This window comes from Plectropomus leopardus, chromosome 13 (genome assembly GCF_008729295.1).
Source record: "Plectropomus leopardus isolate mb chromosome 13, YSFRI_Pleo_2.0, whole genome shotgun sequence".
Classification (NCBI taxonomy): domain Eukaryota; kingdom Metazoa; phylum Chordata; class Actinopteri; order Perciformes; family Serranidae; genus Plectropomus; species Plectropomus leopardus.
This window is the reverse complement of record NC_056475.1, coordinates 9,576,003-9,596,959: the sequence shown is the minus strand read 5'-3', so window position 1 is coordinate 9,596,959 and position 20,957 is coordinate 9,576,003. Positions and strand designations below refer to the sequence as shown.

Below are 20,957 nucleotides of genomic sequence, written 5' to 3'. Positions count from 1 at the left end.
ATAAAAGCAAACGAATTTTACGGCCAACTGCAATCAACAAAAAGACAAAAAAAGACCGATAAAAAAACTATACATTAATCTCAATAATAAATACTAAAGCCACTTCAGTTTAAATATCACATGTATGAAAAGGAGCAGGAAAAAGTACACACTTACTTATTCCTACCCGTATATTTACATTCACAGTCTACATAAACGACTTCCCAAATTGCATACGTAACCTGCTGAAAATAAGTTGTGAATAAGTAAGAAAAGAACCGACCTCCATCTCCTCTTCATCGTCCTCATCATCGTCCTCACTTGGTTTCTTCTTCTGGGTTTTGTTGTCGTCAGTGACGACCACAGCAGCGTCCTCATCATCCTTCTCCGGGTCCAGGACCTGCACACAGTCCAAAAACACACATTACAGACATGTGAAACAGATCGAAGTAACTCTGAATACAATTAGAGATTACTCATTTATTTAAGTATGTCTAAACTGTTGTATTTTCCTTCATTTTATACACGTTAGAAACTCTGTTTTTAGCTTAATTATTAGCTCATTATGTTATGCATTCTTGTACCTCTATTTTTTATTTATTTGTACCTCTACTTTTTATTTGATTTGTATTTTTTGCACAGTATATTGATCTTTTACCTATTAAATGTTATTTTATTTGACCTTTACCCTTGTACTGCTGCAAAACTTGAATTTCCCCTCTGGGGATCAATAAAGGATTATCTTCTCTTATCTTCTATTTTTATTTTTATCTTACTTTTACTGGTATTACCAAATTAATTTTATCCATGTGAAGATGTATTCTATTCTTATCTTATTTTTACTTGCTGGTTTTATTATGTCTTTATGTCTTCTTTGTATTTTCATGTGAAGCACTGTGCATGCACTGGTGCATGTAATTTTTTATTTGTAAAGCACGTTGGGCTGCATTTCTTATATCAAAGGTGCTATACAAATAACGATGATGATAATTATTATTATTATCTGGGCATTTAAAAAACAAGAAGTCTGTCCATCGATCCCTTGTCTAATGATTGTTCCTGGATGTCTGGCAGAAGATTAACAGCCTGTTAAGAGACTTTTGTGCGACACTTAACTGACCTCTTTACAAACTTTACCCTCCTCTAATAAAAGCCTCAAGATTTGGCTAAAAGTTCAGAAAAAAACGAGTGAAGTGGACCTTGTGTTTTGGCAAATTGTGTTTATCTAAAATAATCTTGAACCTGTAAAATCATTTTCACAAAGTGTGACAGGTTATGAGATTGACTTTGAATTTGTTACTCACATCTAAGATCGCAGTGAGGGCCGCTGCAGTAACATGCGGGCAGATGGACGAGAAGACCGTCCTGCAGACCTGTCTGATGTGTCGGCTCGGCTGGGACAGCAGAGACAACAAGATGTCCACCATCACCTCCACCCACTCAGGCTCCTCCTCCTGCTGTGTGGCTGCAGCGCGGAAAAAGAAACACACAGTTAAAGCAGGGTAACTGACTTTTTTTTGGCCACTTTGGGCAGCGACACAAACTGATAATGTCTCACTTTGGTCACATTTTGACACCTGAATCAGCTCCATTTGCTGAATTACCCCTCTACCGAACTTCTCTTTGAAAAATTAAATCCACCTCTCATCACACGCGCCTCAGATCAGAGCTTTGTAAATCAGCCTTTAGCTTCTTTGGACCAAATAAGTGGAACAAGTTACAGAAAATATTAAAATTAAACAGCTATGTGTCTGAAGATCATTTTAAGTGTATGATAGTTAATACGGTCAATGTACAGTTCTCCTGATTTGGTCAATTCACAGATAAGATCGCCATTTATTGTTTTCATTGTCATCATTTTTCCTGTTTTTTTTTTCCTGTTTTGTTGATCCTGAGCATGTATTTGTGGGGGGGTGGTGAGTCTGCAGTGTTTTTGAGTCTCTTTGTGGCTGTTCAGCCTGTTTTTGCAGCTTTCAGTTCCTTTGCATCTATTTGTCATCTTTTGCCGTCTCTTTGTTGTTGTTTTGTTTGCAATTTCATCTTTCTCATCCCTTTTACTGATTTTATAGCCATTTATACATTCTGAAAGCTATTGCTGCTAGTGATTTGTTTTTATTGAATTTATTATTATTGTATGATTTATATCCTTTTAGCCCGCTGAAAAGAAATCCAGAGCTCTTAATGCTCAGTCAATTTTCCCTAATAAACAATGATTGAATTAAGTTTTCTTTTAATCACTTTATTTTGAGTTTTTTTTTTTTGTTTCTTGTGGCCAATGTACTAAATGGGCATTAATATCATCAAAAACTGTAAAATGTATCAATAAAGTTTCACTGTACTACATTGCTTTTATAAAAACATTTCTAAAGCTAAAGAAAACATTTCGGCTAATTTAAGTTTTTTTTCTGAAAACTTTGAGATATCCAGTTTCGACTATTCCCTCGTTTCGTGGGGAAAAACCTCCCTCCGGTGACCACACGGACAGCTGAGTTAAATACAAACAGAACTAAAGTCTCAAATCTGTAGCAATTGGTGGAGACATTGTGCTCGTCTCGTCTGAGACCTGGTTTAAGTGATTTAGATCAGTAAAAATGAATCCTGTTTAGTGCAACATTAGGACGTGAGAGAGTGACGGAGGCGGCTAACCTGACACGGCAGATGGTTTGTCACACAGAACCATCTGAGAAAATGTCTTTGGAAACTGTTAGGAAAAAGGGCAGGCACCTTAAAAAGACACTTGGCAGGTGATTGGATGAATCATCTGTCTATCGACGTCTGTCACTGGCCAGTCGGAGGAAAAGAGAAAACATCTTTTCCATATAGAAAAGCCTTCAGTGCCTTTCTTTGCTCCTCTGTAAAAGAGGAAATACTCTCCTGTTCTAAAATAAAACAGATGTAATTGAAACATCTAAATTAACCTCTTTAGGCCGACAAGATGGATTTCCCTGTGATCTTGTGATATCTTGAGTATTCAGGGCAAAGCCAGGTAAAGAGGAAACACTGTCATCAGCAGCTGCGTTTACATGCACACTTTTTCTCAACCTGATTGAGGATTTTGGGTCAGCTGTTGACATGGGATGTCCTCTAATACGAACGCAGGCGCATGTAAATGGAGCAGCTGTTTGACATGCGTGAAAATGACACAACTGACACCTTTCACACACTCTTACGCCACAAGTGCATTTCCTCGCGGTGAAAAACAAATACTGGATAACTTCTGGCGGCAGCACAGCGCTCTGTCCCTCTCTGATATTTATTGTCTGCTCGGTGCAGTTTTTGCTGTTGTTTTGATGCTCTTAATCAAGCAACAGCACGATATCAGTGTACTTCTACTGGAGGCGATGAAGAGGAGAAGAAGGCGAGCACAAGAAGGCCGTAACGTGAGGACGGAGCACGCGCTGAAAGAAAGCAGCCAGAGATGCTTCATCGTTTACATGATGCACATTTTCTTTTGATCGGTTTATAAAAAGTTTTAAACTCCCCCTCTGCAACCGACTGAAATTTGAATCAGTTTGAATCAGTTTCCATGTAAACATACCTATTTTATCTGAAAGCTCACCTTGTTTCTTCTTCTTCTTGGCCTTTTTTTCCTGAGCTTTGTCCATGCAGCTCTGCAGGTCCTTCATGATGTCCAGCAGCTCTTCAGGAGCCTTCAGGAGAAAGTTTTCGTGTCAGCAGATTAGTGTTCGCTGACCAGAAATTAAACTACAGGACAACATTAAGGCTGCAACAACACCAGTGCCGCTCTATGACGGCTCTGGTGGCGAGCTGTACCTTAAAGAGGTGCATGCCGACCAACAGGAAGAGCTGCTGGAACGCGATCGTCTCTGCAGTCTGGCCTTTCTTTGCTTTCTTCTTCAGGTTTGCCACCGACTCCAACATGCTGGAAAAACACACATGGAGAGCCAGAGCTGTCAAACACGTTCCTATAATAGTTTTCATTAAAAAACAAGCAAAAACAAGCTAAGATTGTCAACATTAAAGGAAGGTGACTGGAAAGTCACAGAAACTGCTCAGCAACAAATGTAACAGTGCTGTACGCAGGAACGCCAAACATTTAATGTCAGATACCTCACATTCATTACACTCTGAGCTGCTTTACTCCAGCCGTCAATGTAGGATCCCAAAAATCAGTCGTCACATTTGTAGGATGTCCTTTATTCCCTATGCCATTCAAGCAATAAACTCTGAATAATCGTATGAGGGAAAACTACTATTTTGTAAGATGTGGTCTCTATATATAATGTAATATATATAATGTATTGCTCATACCTGCCTGTTTGCAGTATTGTGTTTTGTACATTTGTGCATTTTTAATCGTGTGTTGTTTTTTGTGTTTGTATGAAGCTTTACTGTGACAAATTTCCAATGAGGTGGACAATAAAGTCTATCTGTCTAAAGTAAGATCTACATTGTAATAAACTGTATCATCTGTTAAACCTGAACTACATTCATGTAATACTCTATTAAGGAAAATGAAGAACTAAGCTGTATGTCGACCTCGTTCTGCTATTAATTTTACCTTGTTTTAAATAATCTTTTATATCCTTGCACCTCTTGTCTGCAGTTTGCTATCTGTAATGTTGATTTTTATTTTAAAAATTAATTAAATCACTATTTAAATAATTAAGAAATTGATTTTAACTTTTATTTTTGATCTCTTTACTCTTTTTTAAATTGTAAATCTGTTTCCTTAATTATGTTTTTCATATTTTATTGCTCTTGAAAACACCTTGCCTTTAGTCACAGAGACCACACTGAGGAGAAACTGTTGTCCTACCTGTCCCAGGCCTGTCTCTGCTCAGGGCTGAAGGGCTGGCTCCTCTGGACGTGTTTTGTCTGGGTTAGGAGGACTTGGGCGTACTGGACCAGGTGGTAGATCCACATGGTGCCATCGGCCGTGACGCCCTGCACACGCTTTAGGTTGACTGCCTCGCCTTCGGCCGAGTCCTCTGTCAGAGGCAGGTGGTGCATGGACAGGAGGAGTCTGAGGAGCGGACAGACGGAAAGTCAGTGATGCAGCAGTGATATGAGACACCTGAACATGATTTTTTGGATAAAACAGGGTCCCAATCTGGCTGTGACGGTCCATGTTTCTTGCGGGGTAAAGCCTAAAGCATGTCGTCAGATTTGTCGTCCTTTTGCTGATTTTCTGAAGATGTGAAAAGTCCCATTTCCAGTCAGACTTCTGAGGCATTAGTCAGAGATTGTTTCTTTACACATTTCCACATCATTTGGATTTTTCTATGTGGTTCCTTAAGGTCCTTAAGGTCTTAAGGAACCGCCAAGTCTTAAGGTGCCTTAATGTGGTATTTGAGGGACTTTTAACCCTTAAACAGCTCGACTGTCATCGGTTTTCTTGTGACGTCTTTCAAAAGCATTTTAACCTCTGAAACCTGAGAAATTTGATTTCTTTCAAAACACAGGAAAAACACAATGAGCAACTTGGCAAGAAGGGAGAAAAGAAAGGAGAAAATTAGAGAAAATGTCCAGAAAATCATATTTACAATTCTCTTACTTATATATTTAAAACTGTGTTAAAAGAAAAAAAGAAAAAAAATTGGGGGCAATTTCTTAATGTTATTTTCTTATTTTTGTGTTTGTTTTTTACTCAATATAGTCTTTTATTGCTTTTATTCTTAACATTTCTAAAAGTTTAATTTAGTACTTTAAATGCTTTTCGAGATCTGCCTGTTTTATCACTTTTATTTGCTTTATTCTGGCTGACATTTTGCATTCGCATTTTGTTCTTGCCTTTTTGACTTTTCTAGACCTTTCTCTGCTTGGCATGTTTGTTGCTGTTTATCTTATTATTCCCTGAGCTCCTGCCTTTGCTTTGACTGTTAAAGCACTTTGTAAATATCTGTTTATAAAGGTGCAATATAAATAAGGTTAATATCATTATTATTGTTATTATTATCACTATTAAAGAGGCAGCTGTCTCAGGACAGCAGAGAAGTTTTCCCTCGTCTCTCACCCAAAGAAAGAACTGATGAGCACTTCTCTGCTTTTATCGTCCAGAGGGACAGAGAGCTTCCCCTTCGTCTCTGGGATGTCGCCTGAGGCCTTCTTGGAGCTGAAGAACGCGTGGAAAAAGACAAACCTGGAAAAGAAACGACAGCAGCTGATGGTCCTCCATTCAAACAAACTGAGACGGTGACGTTGTTTAACTCCAGGTAGTTCTCACCTGGCCACATCCATGATGAGCTCCTCCTGCTTCTTCACCTGGTGGTTGTCAATGATCGAGGAGAGCCGAGAAACGATCCACTTCCTCAGGCGGAACACGGGGTTCTCCCTCCTGAGAAAGAAAGATCAGTTACATTCATCCAGTTTCTATGCAGACGCATAAACACGCTACTAAAGCAAAGACTGGATATAAAGATGGACGATGCTTAAAAGAAGCTAAAATATCCCGGATACAATCGCTGTCGTCTTGTACTGGTGACGTCATAAAGAGCCAAAGCCTGCACTGTATCGATATTTGCAGAAGGGAAGTTCCCGCCAAAAAACATGTCCGACCAACTGAGTAGCCCCACTCAACACAAGTGCATGGATTGGCTGTCACAGCTGTCAATCATGGTGGAAAATCTCCTTTTTGTATAATTAAATAACCCATTAAAACCAAACTTATAAAAACAAACATAATGGTGATGAGAACAACCTTCAGCGACAGAAACCATCTTTGTGAAAAATGTATTTGGCGTGTACTTTGAGTTTTTAGTTTGACCCATGTCCCATTCACTAACATGGAGGGGCGGGCTTTATGACCTATACTGCAGACAGACACCAGGGGGCGATTGAGATTGAGAGGCTTTACTTTGGGGGAGCTGTCATGTTGTCCATCTTAATAAACACACGGGTGTTTCACTCACTGTTCCTTTCCTTCCTGATTGTCCTTTTGCTTGCGAGTGCTGAAGTCCAGCAGTTTGTCGAGCTGCGGCTGCAGGAACATGTTCTTCAGCCACTCCACGTACTGCTGCAGAGCTGCAGGCTGCAGGTGCTGCACCACCCTCCACACCGACGGCACCACCGGGTAGCCCTGGTTGGTCAGCGAGGAGAAGCCAATGATCACCGCTAGCTGTTTGTCGGCATCCTGACAGCCCTGCAGGAAGTCCGACACATAGGTGTCCATCTCCGGGGACAGCTTGAAGCGATCCTTTTTCTGGTAGAGAAGAAAAAAATTGATGAGATTTGAATTAGTCAGTTGCTTATGTTCTGCTGGGAGTGAAGAAAATAATACTGACCAAACAGGGATGGGACATTAACCAATATAACAACAAAATTCCATGAAACATGACAGTAACACGACAATTAACGCTTTAATTTAGCTAATTTTGTCCAATATCCACAGTATTTCTACAAAACTATGATATGTATATGCCTGCAAATAAATAGCGAGCTTTTCCTAAAACACTGATGGTTCTGTGGTGCATCATAGAGCCTCAGCTGTCACCTGTCAAACAAGGCGATTAGAGCTTTCAGTGCACTTAGGCCTTAAATTATAGGTTAAATAATGTTTGGTGATAATATAGAAATGCTTTACAGATCATTTATGTTCCAATAAAAACATTTTTTGTGGTTACAAAAAATTGTGAAAAATCTCTCTGATGCTTATTGCAAAACAATTAATGTGAAACCTCGAATTAGTGCTACGGAAATGGACGTTAGTACTAAATTTGTAAACATGGAGGGCATTTTGAGATTATATTAACTGTGACGAATTTGAAATTAAAACCTGTTTCTAATATAAGCCCAATAAAGATCTGGATTTCTTTTTTTTTTTAGTGATCATTTGACATAGACAACTTTTTTTAAGTAGCATACATTAGACAAAAAATATGCTCTAACTGTCTGAGATCATTCCCTGTTGAAAAACGTAACGTGTCGTTTAGACGTCGCCACTGACCTGAGAAGACACCACGTGCTCGCCATAGTGCATCATCACCTCTCCAGACAAAACCTCCTTCAGCTGAGCCTCAGACAGCAGCGGCAGGGCGCTGCCCAGCAGACGGAAGCCCAGGTAACTGGACACAAACAGGACGACACCAGAGGGACGTGTTAGCGGGACGCATCAGCTGGACAAGGTGACACATAACATGCAGACGTGATGAATTAACCCTTTCAAACCTGGATCGCAATCATTTTTCTTTGTTCTGCATTCAGAGGTTTTTCACAAGTATTTAACCAACAAGTTGGTTTGATTTTTTTCAAAAACATGGCGGGGAAAAAAGGGCAACTCGGCAAGAAGTGTCCCGCAAATTTTAAGAAATTAGTAGATTTCGAAAATTATTTTTTTAAAAGCTAGTAACATTTTTCTTGAGAAATATATTTCAAATTATCAGTTAAATATTTTAAATTTTTCAAAGTAATTAATATTTTTTCACACAACTTCCCTAATCCACACATACACACACACACACACACACACACACACACAACACACACACACACACACACAAAGCAACTGTACGCAACTGACTGTCCCTGCTATATTGATTCTGTTTTATATTTTTTCCTCCCTCTTTCAATGTTGCTCGTTTGTCTGCTCGCTCTTTTACAACCTGTCATGTCACTCAGTGTATTCAGCTCTGTCCGTCTTGCCTATCCTCACCTGTTTTGTCTTGATTCATAAAAAAATAAACATATAAAAGTAATTTCCCTGTTTTTTTCGTTTGTTTTTTTTTACTTTCCCATTTGGTTGTTTTTTTCCTTCTAATTTTAAGGTAATTCTCTAGTTGTTTTTTTTTTCTAATTTCTTGCTAATTTCTTGGTCATTTCTTTTCCCAGGTTTAAAGGGTTAAAGGAAACACAGGCTGCAGGTTCTCCGTGCAGCTGAGGTAAATATAAAAATGGCCTGTAGAATTTCAGATACAATCAGCAGAAACGCGCTCAGCTCTGACTGTTGGGATAAAAGTTAGTTAGCCGCTTGTTGCTCTACGAGGCTGCTCGCTCTGTGCGGACTCACTGAGCGGGCCCCGGAGGCTCCTTAAACATGCCGTCGATGATGGCGTTATTCCAGAAGAGCTGGAAACTGTCTTCCTTCAGAGAGAGCTTCAGGAGGTCAAGGGTCACAGCTGGGAGGACACACTCCTTCTTCACCGAGCGAGCTGCCATCTTCAACACCTCCGTCAACCTGCAATACAACAACACACGCTGCTCAGATTTCCCACACGGCAGCCGTCGGAAGAGAAACGGACGCTCACATTTTGCATAATTCTGGGGTCCCTGCAGCTTTTAGATTGAAGACTTTTTCAGACTTTTTATTGCAACTCAAAGTAAAATAAACTTTAAATATTTATTAAAGACTATTTTTCCTAAATGTTTACTTCAACATAAAACATTAGTTGGTTAGCGGCGCCCTTTAAACAGAGGTTTAAAGGGTCCTCGGCCCTTTGCTGCATGTCGCCCCCCGTACTCCCCCCCACGCTTAAAAACTGTCCTGTCAAATTAAGGCAATAAAAGCCCTAAAAAATAATGTAAAACATCAGATGGTCTACTTCAAATGCTGAAAAAAATAGGACTTTCTACAGTGGGACGCGTGGAAAACACTGAACATTTTATATTATTAAGTTCATTTGGTAAATGTGTATGAGTGTTGCTGGTTCCTATATCCTTATCTGCCTGATGTTAAATTCGGAAAATTATTTTAAAAATATATATTACCAGATATTTTGAGATTTCATGATGCAATGTCAAAAAAAGAGATAAGGAAGTTCTTCTCCCAGTGTATTAGCATTTTAAGACTTTCGAAAGATTGATTTAAGACATTTTAAAACCTATTAAAGCCTTATTTTTAGATTAATGAATTGAATGCCTTTTTAAGACGTTTTAAGGATCTGCGGGACCCCTGTGACATCATGTGCATGAATAGCAGCTAATGTTAGCTGATCAGCACAATATGGTTAAAGGCATTGCTGAATAATTGAGAGAAAGTCGTGGTTTTCGTACTTGGGGATGTTGTCGGCGTTGATGATGGTCGAGGAGCCCAGCAGCTTCTTGAGTTTCTTGGGTTTGAGGGTTTGTGGGAAACGCTGCAGAGCGACCAGCAGCAGCTGCAGCTGCTCCGGAGTACTGAACGCTGATGCCAGTTCAGTTTGCAAAGAGCTCAGCAGCACCTCCTCAAACACTGCCTCTGGGATCTGACGGATCAGACACACACATCACATCACACATCTGACAAAAACTAGGAAATATGACACATTTCTCTGGTTCTGAAGTCCTCACAGCGGCTACCGGTCACTCAGAGATGTTGAGTTCAAAATCTTGCTGCTTGTCGATTAATCGTTGTGGCTCAGCACCCAAATATATCTCTGACTTTCTGTTATCATGCAGCAGAAACCTGGAATAACCCCCAAGATTATGTTAGACAAGCCCCGACTTTGACCACTTTTAGGTCAAAGCCAGTAATTACATTTTAATTTAATTAGTAATTAAATTTTAATTTATTTATTTATTCAGCCAAAAATGAACAAACCGACCGTTTTCTTATTGGAACTCAACATATCCGCAGGGCCCTGGTACCCTCACATTCGTAAACCCAAAATAGTAATTTAGCAAACAGCTAAACACTGTAATGACGCCATGTCATTACAGTGCAGCAAACATGTTACAAACAAAAAAGCCTACCTGTGACCTCTTAAAGCTTCCTATGACACAATTTCTAACACAGACTCCATTTTTCTGGAGGGTTTGTATTTTTCTAAAATCCAAGGATCATTAGAGCAGCTGTGATGACCCCTTAATTTATCACAACAAAGTCATGTTTTGATACATTTGGCTCTTCGGTTTGGTCCCCCATACGACACAGCCTTGGTGACTAAACCACTTCCCTATGTGATCCACAACTTTTTTGGAAAATGGGTTAATAAGTGAAAAACATTCCTTTTTTCCACTGCCTACTCCAACGTGCGATGACTGCAAGCTTATTCTAAAACTTCATTTTAAATCATTTTAAATAATCTTTTTATCTTTGCACCTCTTGTCTGCACGTCTTCTGTATTTAAAATCTTATTCAAAAATTGTAAATCATTCAGTAGGTAATGTTTTTTCTTTACTCTTATTGTAAATCTGTGTCCTTTATTATGTTTTATAACCAAAACAAGGAAGAGAAAGCATATAACCCGAGTTTAGCTACACTCCACTGGCTTCCAGTATCTTTTAAAAAAGATTTTAAGGTTATTTTACATATTTTTACAGATCTTAATAGTTTGGGACCAGCCAATACTATTACTCATTATTAATCTCTTAATATGTCGTATAATTATTATAATTATTATTTTATTTTATTGCTCTGGAAAGCACTTTGAATTGCCTTGTTGTATGAAATGTGCTGAACAAATAAAGCTGATTTGCCATCAGTTTTAGAAAAGAAAAGATGGATGTGGAGTTTTTCTTTTTCAATTTGCATAAATTAAATACTCCATCTGTTAAAAGTGGATAAATGGCTCCAATAGTGTCATAAAGCTGGCACCTCATTGAGGATGTCCGTCATGGTCTTAGTGGGCAGGTCCTTCAGGTGTTGTCTGCGCTGACTGAGGCTCTGCAGGAGCTGCACACATCCCAGCACCACCTGCGGCTCCTGCAGAGACACAGGAGAGACCACAACACCACGTTACACTGCAGCTCACGCACATCAACAACAACAACAACAACACACACACACACACACACACACACACACACACACACACACACACACACACACACACACACACAAGCTTTAGATTTACTCCTCTTTTTCATCATGATCTCTATTAAAAACACCAAAATCTGAGCCTGTCCGTTAAAAGCGATGAGTCATGGTGAGACTACTTACTTTAGAGAGGCGACCAGACTGATGAAGTGCGAGGACGCCAAACAAGTTTCCAAACAAAGCATTTCTGAAAAGTTTCTGTAAAAACAAGAGAAGACCTTGACATTTACAAAGAGCCCATTCATGAATTTTTCAGAGAAAATATCAAACACTCACCTTTTTCACCGTCTGCACATTGTACTTTTCTTTGATTCTGTCGAGTATACTCTGCAGGGTAACGTCTCCAAAAGCACTTAAGACCTAAAAGACAAAAGCTCCTGTCATGCCAGTGCCAACAAAATGAACAAATGATCATTATTTCTTGCGTGGATCAGTTATTACAGATCTTTTTTTTAACACTAACAGTGGAGAGGTCACCACTTCAGCCAAAATGGATCACTTTTGGATTCCAATGCAAAGCCTCATGAATGATTCACATCACCACGACCATCTACAAATGCAACTCTTACTATTTAAAACTAAAGAGGCACAATAACGGCACTGCAACCTGCTTGGAGGCAGTTGGGCACGCTTCGGCTCGACCTCAAGGACGGTCCATCTCGGGTATGACTTAAGATTTAAACTGGTAATGGAAACACAAATCAACACAGCATTTTTGACTCTGCACAGACAAAAGTGCTGATAGAAAAGTCCCAATAGGCAGTGACAGTGCATGAAGATATGTTAACAACAATGTGCAAAAAGTACTTTTCAGATATCGTCAAATACAAGTCAATCTGAAATGTAAAGATGGATAAATAAATCAAACTGGGTTCAACACTAGAAGGGCCATGATGGTCATTTTGACCATTTTCATATTTTTATGTTGTATAACTTTTTGAATTAAAAATTACAGTGCTGCTGATCCCTGATGTCTCCCCTAAAAATTCCCGTATTTTCATTTAAAATGTTATTTATACAATTTGCACAGAAGGCAAAAAAACGTGATCAATGTTTTATATTTCGGCCACAGGCGGTCAAAATGACTGCATAGATTTTGCTGTAGTAAAATTGATACCTTTTTGCTCGGTGGCAGCTGCATCTTGGTTACTTAGCAACAATCATGGTCTCTATCAAAAGTTAAACTTTAAAAGTGCCTCTTTCAGCATTCATAACTATCTGAAAATGTGCATTATAGCTCTCAAATTTTAGCAACGTTTACAACTTGTTTTTTTAATTTTTTTTGTACAGTTAAAATAAATACACAAGAACGACAAAGACATGGTGCAGGAAGAGACAGAAAACCCATTGGGCTTATGTGGAGCCTCCATCTAACTAATGTGAAAGTTTCAAAAAGCCAGGCTATACATAACACATCATACATAACATGAGTAGATGGGACAAAAAAAAACCCCAAAATAAATAAATAATAATAAAAGCAAAATAAAGTCTAAACTTGTTCAAATGTAATTGTAATTGTGGTGTTAGTTAAGATATCCTAACACAACAAATGCATTACTCTCTATATTGGGATCATGACATATTTTAGAGTTTGGAATCTGGCGGTCAACATGACCACTAACGGCCTTTCCGTTCTGGCCTTTCTATCGTTAAACTGGTTTCGGTAGTCGAATCCACTCACCTGTCCCAGAGCCAGGCTGAATCCAGGTCTCGCGGCCTCTCGTGTGTGAGCCAGTCCGTCCACCAGCCTTTTAAAGGTGTAATCCAACTCATCTGCCTGCAGCACACACACAGCAACAAGCACATGATGCACGCAGGAAATCTTCTTCTCTTTTGGACTATTGTATAAACTGCATACATTTTTCAAAGTAAAATTTCTATAAGTAACACAGTTCAGACAGTTCACAAAATAAATTCCAAGTTATGTTATCCACCAATATACACATGCAACTTAAGATGAACTTATATGTTGAGTAATTTATGTCCTTTTACTTTAAGTAAATAATAAAAATACTTCTTCCACCACTGCTGACTTAATGACTCAAAATTATCTAAGTACTACTCAAAAACAGTACTTAAGCACAATATTGAGGTACTTGCTCCTTACTTGCTTTAAACTACATGGGAAAAAGGAAAATGGCTTGAAAAAAATGCTAAAAATGTAAATCTAATGAACTTTAAATATGTATTTATAATACACTTATTTAAATTATTATTATTATCATTATTATTATTATTTTCTAACAATTATTTTCTAATATTTCTACTTTTTTTTATTGTATTTCTTGTCTGTTTGTTTTTTGCAAATTTTCAGGTCTTCTATTATCATCCTTTCCTAATTTCTTGCCATTGCTTGTTGCCTTTTTAAGCCTTTTTTTTTTTTTTTAAATAAGAAATCAAACCAATTTTCTCTGGTTTCAAATGCTTGATAAAAAGTGTCCAAATGTAACACAAGAAACTGATGCCAATCCGGGGGTGAAAAGGTTAAACTAGCTCCACCTTTACCAGTTACAACCTCCAGGAGATGGACACGTTAATACAGAAATAAATAAAATCCAGTAATATGACATACATTAATCTGACGCTTTGCATAATGAATACTTTCACTTTTAGTTATTGAAGTATATTTTGATGTTAATAATTTTGTACTTTTACTTATTTTGAATGCAGGATTTTTACTTGCGACAGTATTTCTATACTGCGGTGTTGGTACTTTTATATACAATCTGAGTACTTCTTCCACCACTGCTGACATTAAAACTGTAACTACTACAAACTACTAACTACTGCCACTGTTACTTCAGTGAGTAAGCACGCTGCTCTGACACTCAGACTCTCAGAGTTACTGATCACCTTTTCGTTGGTCTTCAGGTACTGGATCAGGTTTTCCACCGCCTTCAGCCGGACCTCCTGATCCGGTTTGGCCAAGTCCCAGAAGAAGTCGAGGAAGACGCGGTTCTGTTGCAGGATCCCGGCCGGCCGGACCGGCTCCGGTGTTTTCACGGAGAGCTCCACCATCTCTACAGACATCTCCTCACACCGACACTACACATGCTGCTGCTGCAGGAGGAAAACGTGCCGCACCGCGAGGATACTGCTTCCGGGTCAACAGCATTTTTTTTTTCAAATCCTCGAAAACTTTATTTAATAAAGTAAAAACTGAATAGTAGCAAAAATCGGGACAGTATAACAAAAATAATAATAATAATAATAAAAAAAATACTTTGTGCTTTTCTGTTTGACTGCTTTACAAAATACATACATATTGTTACATATACAATATTTTTGTGTATATTTACAGTGGTGAAAGAAATACTCAAATACTTTACTAATGGAAATGTGTTGCATTTTTATATATTTTATCCTTTTCTTAAGGTGAGGTCCCTAAAAAAAAGCCCATTGTGGGTTTCTACCATACTATATATATATATATATATATATATATATATATATTAGCTATTTGCACATTTATATATATATGTATGTAAATGTGCAAATAGCTATTTTTTTATTTATTTAAAGTACCCTCCTGAACCCCACATCTCACATTTGAAAGGCATGTATTTTGTAAAAATCACCAAAATCACAGCATTTGTCAAAGCAGGAACTGTACAAAATTAAAAATTAAAAATAAGCTGTAAGTTTTTTGTAATAACTTTAACTCCCCAGCTGTTTGCTCTTTGCATTAATTCCAATACATATATTTGGTATAAAAATAAAAAATATATGGTTATTTATAGACTGTAGTGAAAATCTGAGAGCCCTAATCCATCCTCGTTCTTAGTGAAATTATATGGATATAATAATAAAGCAACTAAACTATCAACTTGTTATGATGTCACAAATCCTGCTCTTACAAACATGTCTTGAACTGATATTTCAGACAAACTCATGTTCAAACAGCCTTCTGGTGTCAAACTCTGCACAAACATCATCCTGCAGAGTGAAGCAAAAAACATCCGAGTGAGGGAAAAAAATAAGCAAAACACGCATTTTTGAGTGGAGCAAAATTTTAAATTGAAGCTTCAAAATGCAAATAGAAAATCAGCCACAGCAGAGTAACACTGAAAACATCATAACAGGACAAAAAGACCTGAACTCAAACCATTTTATCTTTCCATAAAAAGAAGTTCTTTATTAAAACTGCATGCAAATTCCATTTTTCCTGGACCAGATTGTTAGTGACGGAGGGAGAGTTGAGATTGAGTCACATTATCACAATCAAAGGGGAGTTTTTTTTTGGGGGGGGCTCTTTCACTCAACGGGGGCAGCAAGCACCGTGTCCAGGGTGCTCTGAGCCTCTCTGATCTGCTGCTCCAGTCTCTGCTTCATGGCCTCATTCTGCGCCTTCTTCAGCATGTCCTGCATGTCTCTGATGGCTGCCCGGTAACCCGGGGCGTTGTGAAACACTCGGATGGCCTTATCACCGCTGCACACCAAGAAGCGTCCGTTAATGTCAAATCTGAGGTCGTTGATATCTTCGCTGTGGACGCCGTGCAGCTCCTCCTCTAGTTGTCCGCTGGCAGCGTTGTACATAGCCACGTTACTGCCGTCGCTGACGGCCACCACCCGGCCGTCTGGAGACAAGGCCACCAGGCTCCCTTCAGATGACGCACAGGGGACTGTTTTTAGGAGGTAGGGGTCCTGCTGCTTTTTGTACTCCACGTCTGTGTTCCACAGCTTCCACGTACCGTCTTTGGAGACGGTCACCATTCTGATAAATATAAACAAACAATTACACAGCGTATATTATCAAAATTTCAAATTCATTTCAAATTGTTTTGCAATTAGCATACCACACTTTTGAATCTCGCTTATTAACATGTTCTAACCTTTTTTATTTATTACATACAACAGTGTCAAAAAGAATGAATTATAATGTTAAAAATATATAAAAATAGATGGACATAGTAAGCTCTTCCACTACTGACTCTCCTTTGCATATATATTTGTTGTAAAACAGACATGAGTGGTACCAATTTTCTCATTTGCTAATATTTGTTGTAAAAGAAAGCAAAGAAGCTTCTCAAAATGTCAAAAGAGAGCTATTCATTTAAAATGTCAAAATAATGTGAACTGCCTCTTTGGGTTGAAATTATGAGCAGAAAAGCCTTCATTACCTGTGAGAGTCATTGGAGAAGGCGAATGCGTGAACTCCAGCAGAGTGGCCCTTCAGGTCAAAAGCTCGGGCGACCTCTTTGAACTCTCCTCCCTTCCCAAAGCAAACCTCCCACACCTTCACGTCAGGAGTGAAACCGCATGAGGCTACAAACCTGAGAGCGCAGAGATGGACAAATACACAGAATTACATCTCCACTCAAGTCACGTGGGAGTTCATTAATGCTTTTCTGTTGTTGTTAAAGAGCATTTTCCTGTTGATCAGCACCAAAAAAGGCACATTAAATCTACTTTGATTCGATATTCTGAGACAATTACACATTAAAAGCTTGCACAGGGGTGAATATGTTTTCTGTATTTGAGTGATCCGTGTTTGATCTTTTTGGTGGAAGCTTTGCAGTGATAGAGGTTGGGACTGACCTGCCACACGGAGAGATGGCAGCGTAAGAATTGGTTATCTGGTTAGTATTGATGGAGGCCAGTACCTCTCCTTTCAGGTCCCAGATGTGGATCGTGGTGTCAGTGGAGGCGCTCATGATGAATTTACCTGCAGAGGAGAAACAAAAAACATCTTTTAAACTGATGGCACTGATGAAACACTTAACCATTGTCCTCTGGGAAAAGTATGGCATAGTCTCTACTTATTAAAACACAATAATAACACACACAAAAAAGTCAAATTCATATGTGATTTAAAGACACTGTGTTCTGTACCCGTCTCTGCTGTCTCGATGCCAATGTTGAGGATGGGGGCTTTGTGTTTCTGTGGAAAGTCCTCAGGAGCAGCTTTGAAGGTGAATGTGCCGTCCTCCTTTTTGATCATTTTAAAGATTCGAATAGTATCTCCGTTGGCCAACCAGGTGATGAACGCTCTGTGATGAAAAGATGAGAGTCAGTGAAGGCAAATTCATCTGCGTTTCTATCTCTGTTCTGTGGTTATATGGAAAATCAGTAAACAAAGTTTGAAAACAACAACAACAACAAAAAGAGTTTATAAGAAAGAGAGAGGAGGAGACCTGGAGTCTGGGCTGAAGCGGACTAGTGTCGCGTGATCCAGCTCCACATTGGCCCTCAAACACTTGTGCTCCCTCTCCAGGAAGTCTTTGGTGCTCCAGATTCGGACGGTGCGGTCGTCAGCACATGACGCCAGGTACTTCCCGTTACTGCTGAAATCCAGGCACGTCACGTTCGCACTGTGGCTCTAAAAAGCACGTAGACACAACGTCATCATCCTTCAAAGAGGGGTTCAGGAGAAGGAGCCTGAAGCTAAGTGAGGCGTCATTTGTTCGTATTCAAGATGTAAACCTTTAAAAATGCATCACAAACACACTCAGTGAAAGTTTATTTATCATCTGTCCGGCTGAAATGCATTCATCATGCTACGCTGTTGCTGTGTCTCCTGTAGTGTGAACTAGAGTTGCAAATTGAAAGCACTTTCCTTAACTGATTATTGCTAAAATTCATGATTTATCATTAAATATTTTATATTTTATATATATAATTTTAAATATATTTATTTTAAAAAAACATAAAAACATTGTTTTATTTCACATAATACCAAATATGCTTTTCCCCAATCAAAGCTCACAGCAAATTTTAAATAAAATTTGGACAGCACTGCATAGCCTATCGATAAATCGAAGAATTTTCACATGCTCGATTAATATCTTAACGACTGATTAACTGATCATTGTTTAATTGTTATCGTCCCTGGTGTCAACACAGCATTAAACACAATTTAATGAAGGTTATATTGTTTTTAATTTTAGAAAGGTGCTGATTCGTCTTGATATCTTAATGTGGTTGAATTGTACAGCTGAGAGACGACTAATATTTTGTCATAATTTTGATGGTAGACTGAATAGAAACAATAAGTAGAACCAGGGTCGTTTTGGAGCTCTGATGAGTTCATGACGACAGAAATGTCCCTGAACAACAATCCCAGTTGTACTCAGAGTCTCTTACAATTCGAGTGTGTGTGTGTGTGTGTGTGTGTGTGTGTGTGTGTGTTTGTGTGTTTTGACAGTGTGTCGTTTTGTGCTCCTGTTTACCTTCAGTGAAGCTGCCAGGAGCGGATGGCTGAAAGTGTGCTGTGACGTTTTATCTTTACGGCTGCGCTGTTTTTCCTGTCTCTGTTTCTTGGATGCAGCCGGGCCTTTTGCAACACTGACTTCAGCTGAGAGACAAAACACAGAACATCAAGCTCAACAACATCTGAAGTTATGAAACTTTTGATACTTCAGTATTGCCACTGTGTGACCAAACAACATAAACCTTGTGGATTATCTTGTCACAGAGTCTGACACACGAAAAGCGATGACATGGATTTGCAGCTTGTAGCATCTGCTTACAATAGCTCTGAAGCAGTAATATTTATGTTATTAGAGACTACACCTCGTGCACGTACTCCTTCTATAAAAATCCCTCGTGCAAATCCTTTGTAGCTAATGACAGGTGACAGTCACAAAAAGTTCTTGTCTAAATGGACATGTGTGTGTCAAAGTTTCTTTTCTTTTCTGTCAAACTTTTCTCTGTGTTTTAAATTTTGTTGTTTGTAAATGCTATTTTGTGTTATGATGCTGTGAATATTTGTATGCTGTTATTAATTTACTTATCATTTCTTATTTATGACTAGGAAGAGATTTTTTTTGGTATGTTACCCGTTCCAGAAAATTAGCATTATACAGACATATATATATTATCATCAGTCAGAACCCTTCAACAGGTTAGACAAAAAATACTGTACCTCTGCAACTGCAGTCACTCCGCACTTTACACTTGTATATATGTATATATGTATAGTCTCTTAGTTTTTAGTTTTTTTTTTTAAGCGTATTCCTTTTATATTCTATTAATATTGTTTGCTCTTTATTCTCTTTGTTCTTACTGTATGGCGCTGCTACACCCCAATTTCTCAGTTTTGAGATCAATTGTATATCTATCTAATTATATCTATCTATCTACAAATGACGCTCTATCTCCTCTCTTATTTCTTCCTTCCGTCTGCCCACCGCCAGTGCCACCAGAATAACCAGTGCACCCAGTAACAAAGTCAGGGCGAACAGTGCAGCTACCTCCATGTCGAAAGTTTTCTGCCACGTACTTTTCACTGCTAACGTCCACTTGGCTACTATTCACTACTAGGACACTGCGCATGCGTACAACCGTCTTTATCCTCTTCTTCGTTGATTTGATCGTGTAGCGGCAAACTGAGATAGCTGCCGCCACCTGAAGGACTGGAGGTCACAGACGTTTATTTAAAAAACAACAAATCTAGAGTACCGTTTAACTTCATTGCTATTATTTGCTTAATTCATTGACCTCATCGGGGTTATAATCGGGACACATATCTTTGTTCTTTCTTTCTTTCCAAAATCAAGGGAAGGAGGCAATGAGCAATGAAAGAAGACTTGACCCAAGTACAAGAAAATTAGCTGAAAATTTGTAAAATAATTTTTAAAAAAAACAAACAAACGAGAAAGTAAGTCAAACGCATAAAGAGCAAAATAAAAGACCTCAAAAAATTCTTTAAAAATTGTATTGATTCTGGAAGATAATTTTAAATATATAATTACTTTATGAATATAGATCGCTGGACATTTTTCTTTACTTTTAAAAAATAGTCTTCTACATCTACCCATTTATTTCTTTTTTAACGTCTTTCTCTTCATTACAATATCAATAATACAGTTGTGTTTGGTGCTCATGGTTTCAATAAATTAACTGCATGACTGAATATTACATATATATATACACACATACATAGTATGTGTGATCTAAGCAGCTAACTAACGTTATCTCAAGCAGGTGGCCAACAGCCCTGTTTTATATATCCAAAAAACTTCTATAAAAACGAACTGAATGGTAAGCGAGGGTTTTTTAGGTAATTTTTTTGTACTTTTTTTTTTTACTGATTTCTTCCTCAATTTTGGGTCATTTCTTCTTAGATTGCTCATTGCCTTTTTGCCATGTTTTTGAAAGAAATTGAGCCAATTTGCTCAGATTCCAAAGGGTTAAGGCTGTGCTTCTTTGAATCTTTGTTTCTTTTACAGATATGCACCAAAAAAAAAAAAAAAACATTGAGCAATTTGGCAAGAAATGTTAAGCAAACTACAAGAAATTATTGAGTTAGACATTTGTTTTTTTAAAAAGCTTGGAAAAAATGTCT

At 38.3% G+C, this 20,957-nt stretch overlaps 2 protein-coding genes across 2 annotated transcripts in view; both read right to left on the bottom strand.

The window, feature by feature from the left end:
• mybbp1a (MYB binding protein (P160) 1a) overlaps positions 1-14,725 on the bottom strand; it is a 54,619-nt gene extending 39,894 nt beyond the window's left edge. Inside the window, exons 1-16 of the mRNA XM_042499009.1 lie at positions 14,525-14,725; positions 13,353-13,448; positions 11,948-12,031; positions 11,795-11,869; positions 11,450-11,557; positions 9,928-10,118; positions 8,945-9,112; positions 7,886-8,003; positions 6,852-7,141; positions 6,167-6,277; positions 5,957-6,082; positions 4,760-4,966; positions 3,754-3,862; positions 3,539-3,629; positions 1,284-1,444; positions 263-379 (exon numbers count right to left, since the gene is read on the bottom strand). Coding sequence (XP_042354943.1) covers positions 263-379; positions 1,284-1,444; positions 3,539-3,629; positions 3,754-3,862; positions 4,760-4,966; positions 5,957-6,082; positions 6,167-6,277; positions 6,852-7,141; positions 7,886-8,003; positions 8,945-9,112; positions 9,928-10,118; positions 11,450-11,557; positions 11,795-11,869; positions 11,948-12,031; positions 13,353-13,448; positions 14,525-14,701 — 2,229 coding nt within the window. The 5' untranslated portion in view covers positions 14,702-14,725. The remainder of the gene's footprint in view (positions 1-262; positions 380-1,283; positions 1,445-3,538; positions 3,630-3,753; positions 3,863-4,759; positions 4,967-5,956; positions 6,083-6,166; positions 6,278-6,851; positions 7,142-7,885; positions 8,004-8,944; positions 9,113-9,927; positions 10,119-11,449; positions 11,558-11,794; positions 11,870-11,947; positions 12,032-13,352; positions 13,449-14,524) is intronic.
• A 938-nt stretch (positions 14,726-15,663) lies between these two features.
• On the bottom strand, positions 15,664-19,949 carry tbl2 (transducin beta like 2). The gene is made up of 7 exons (XM_042499440.1): positions 19,761-19,949; positions 18,841-18,965; positions 17,806-17,990; positions 17,504-17,661; positions 17,210-17,336; positions 16,792-16,944; positions 15,664-16,385 (listed from the first exon to the last, which is right to left on the bottom strand). The coding sequence occupies exons 1-7, from the start codon at positions 19,867-19,869 to the stop codon at positions 15,926-15,928; spliced, it is 1,317 nt and encodes a 438-aa protein (XP_042355374.1). The 5' UTR covers positions 19,870-19,949; the 3' UTR covers positions 15,664-15,925.
• Between the last annotated feature and the right edge of the window lie 1,008 nt (positions 19,950-20,957).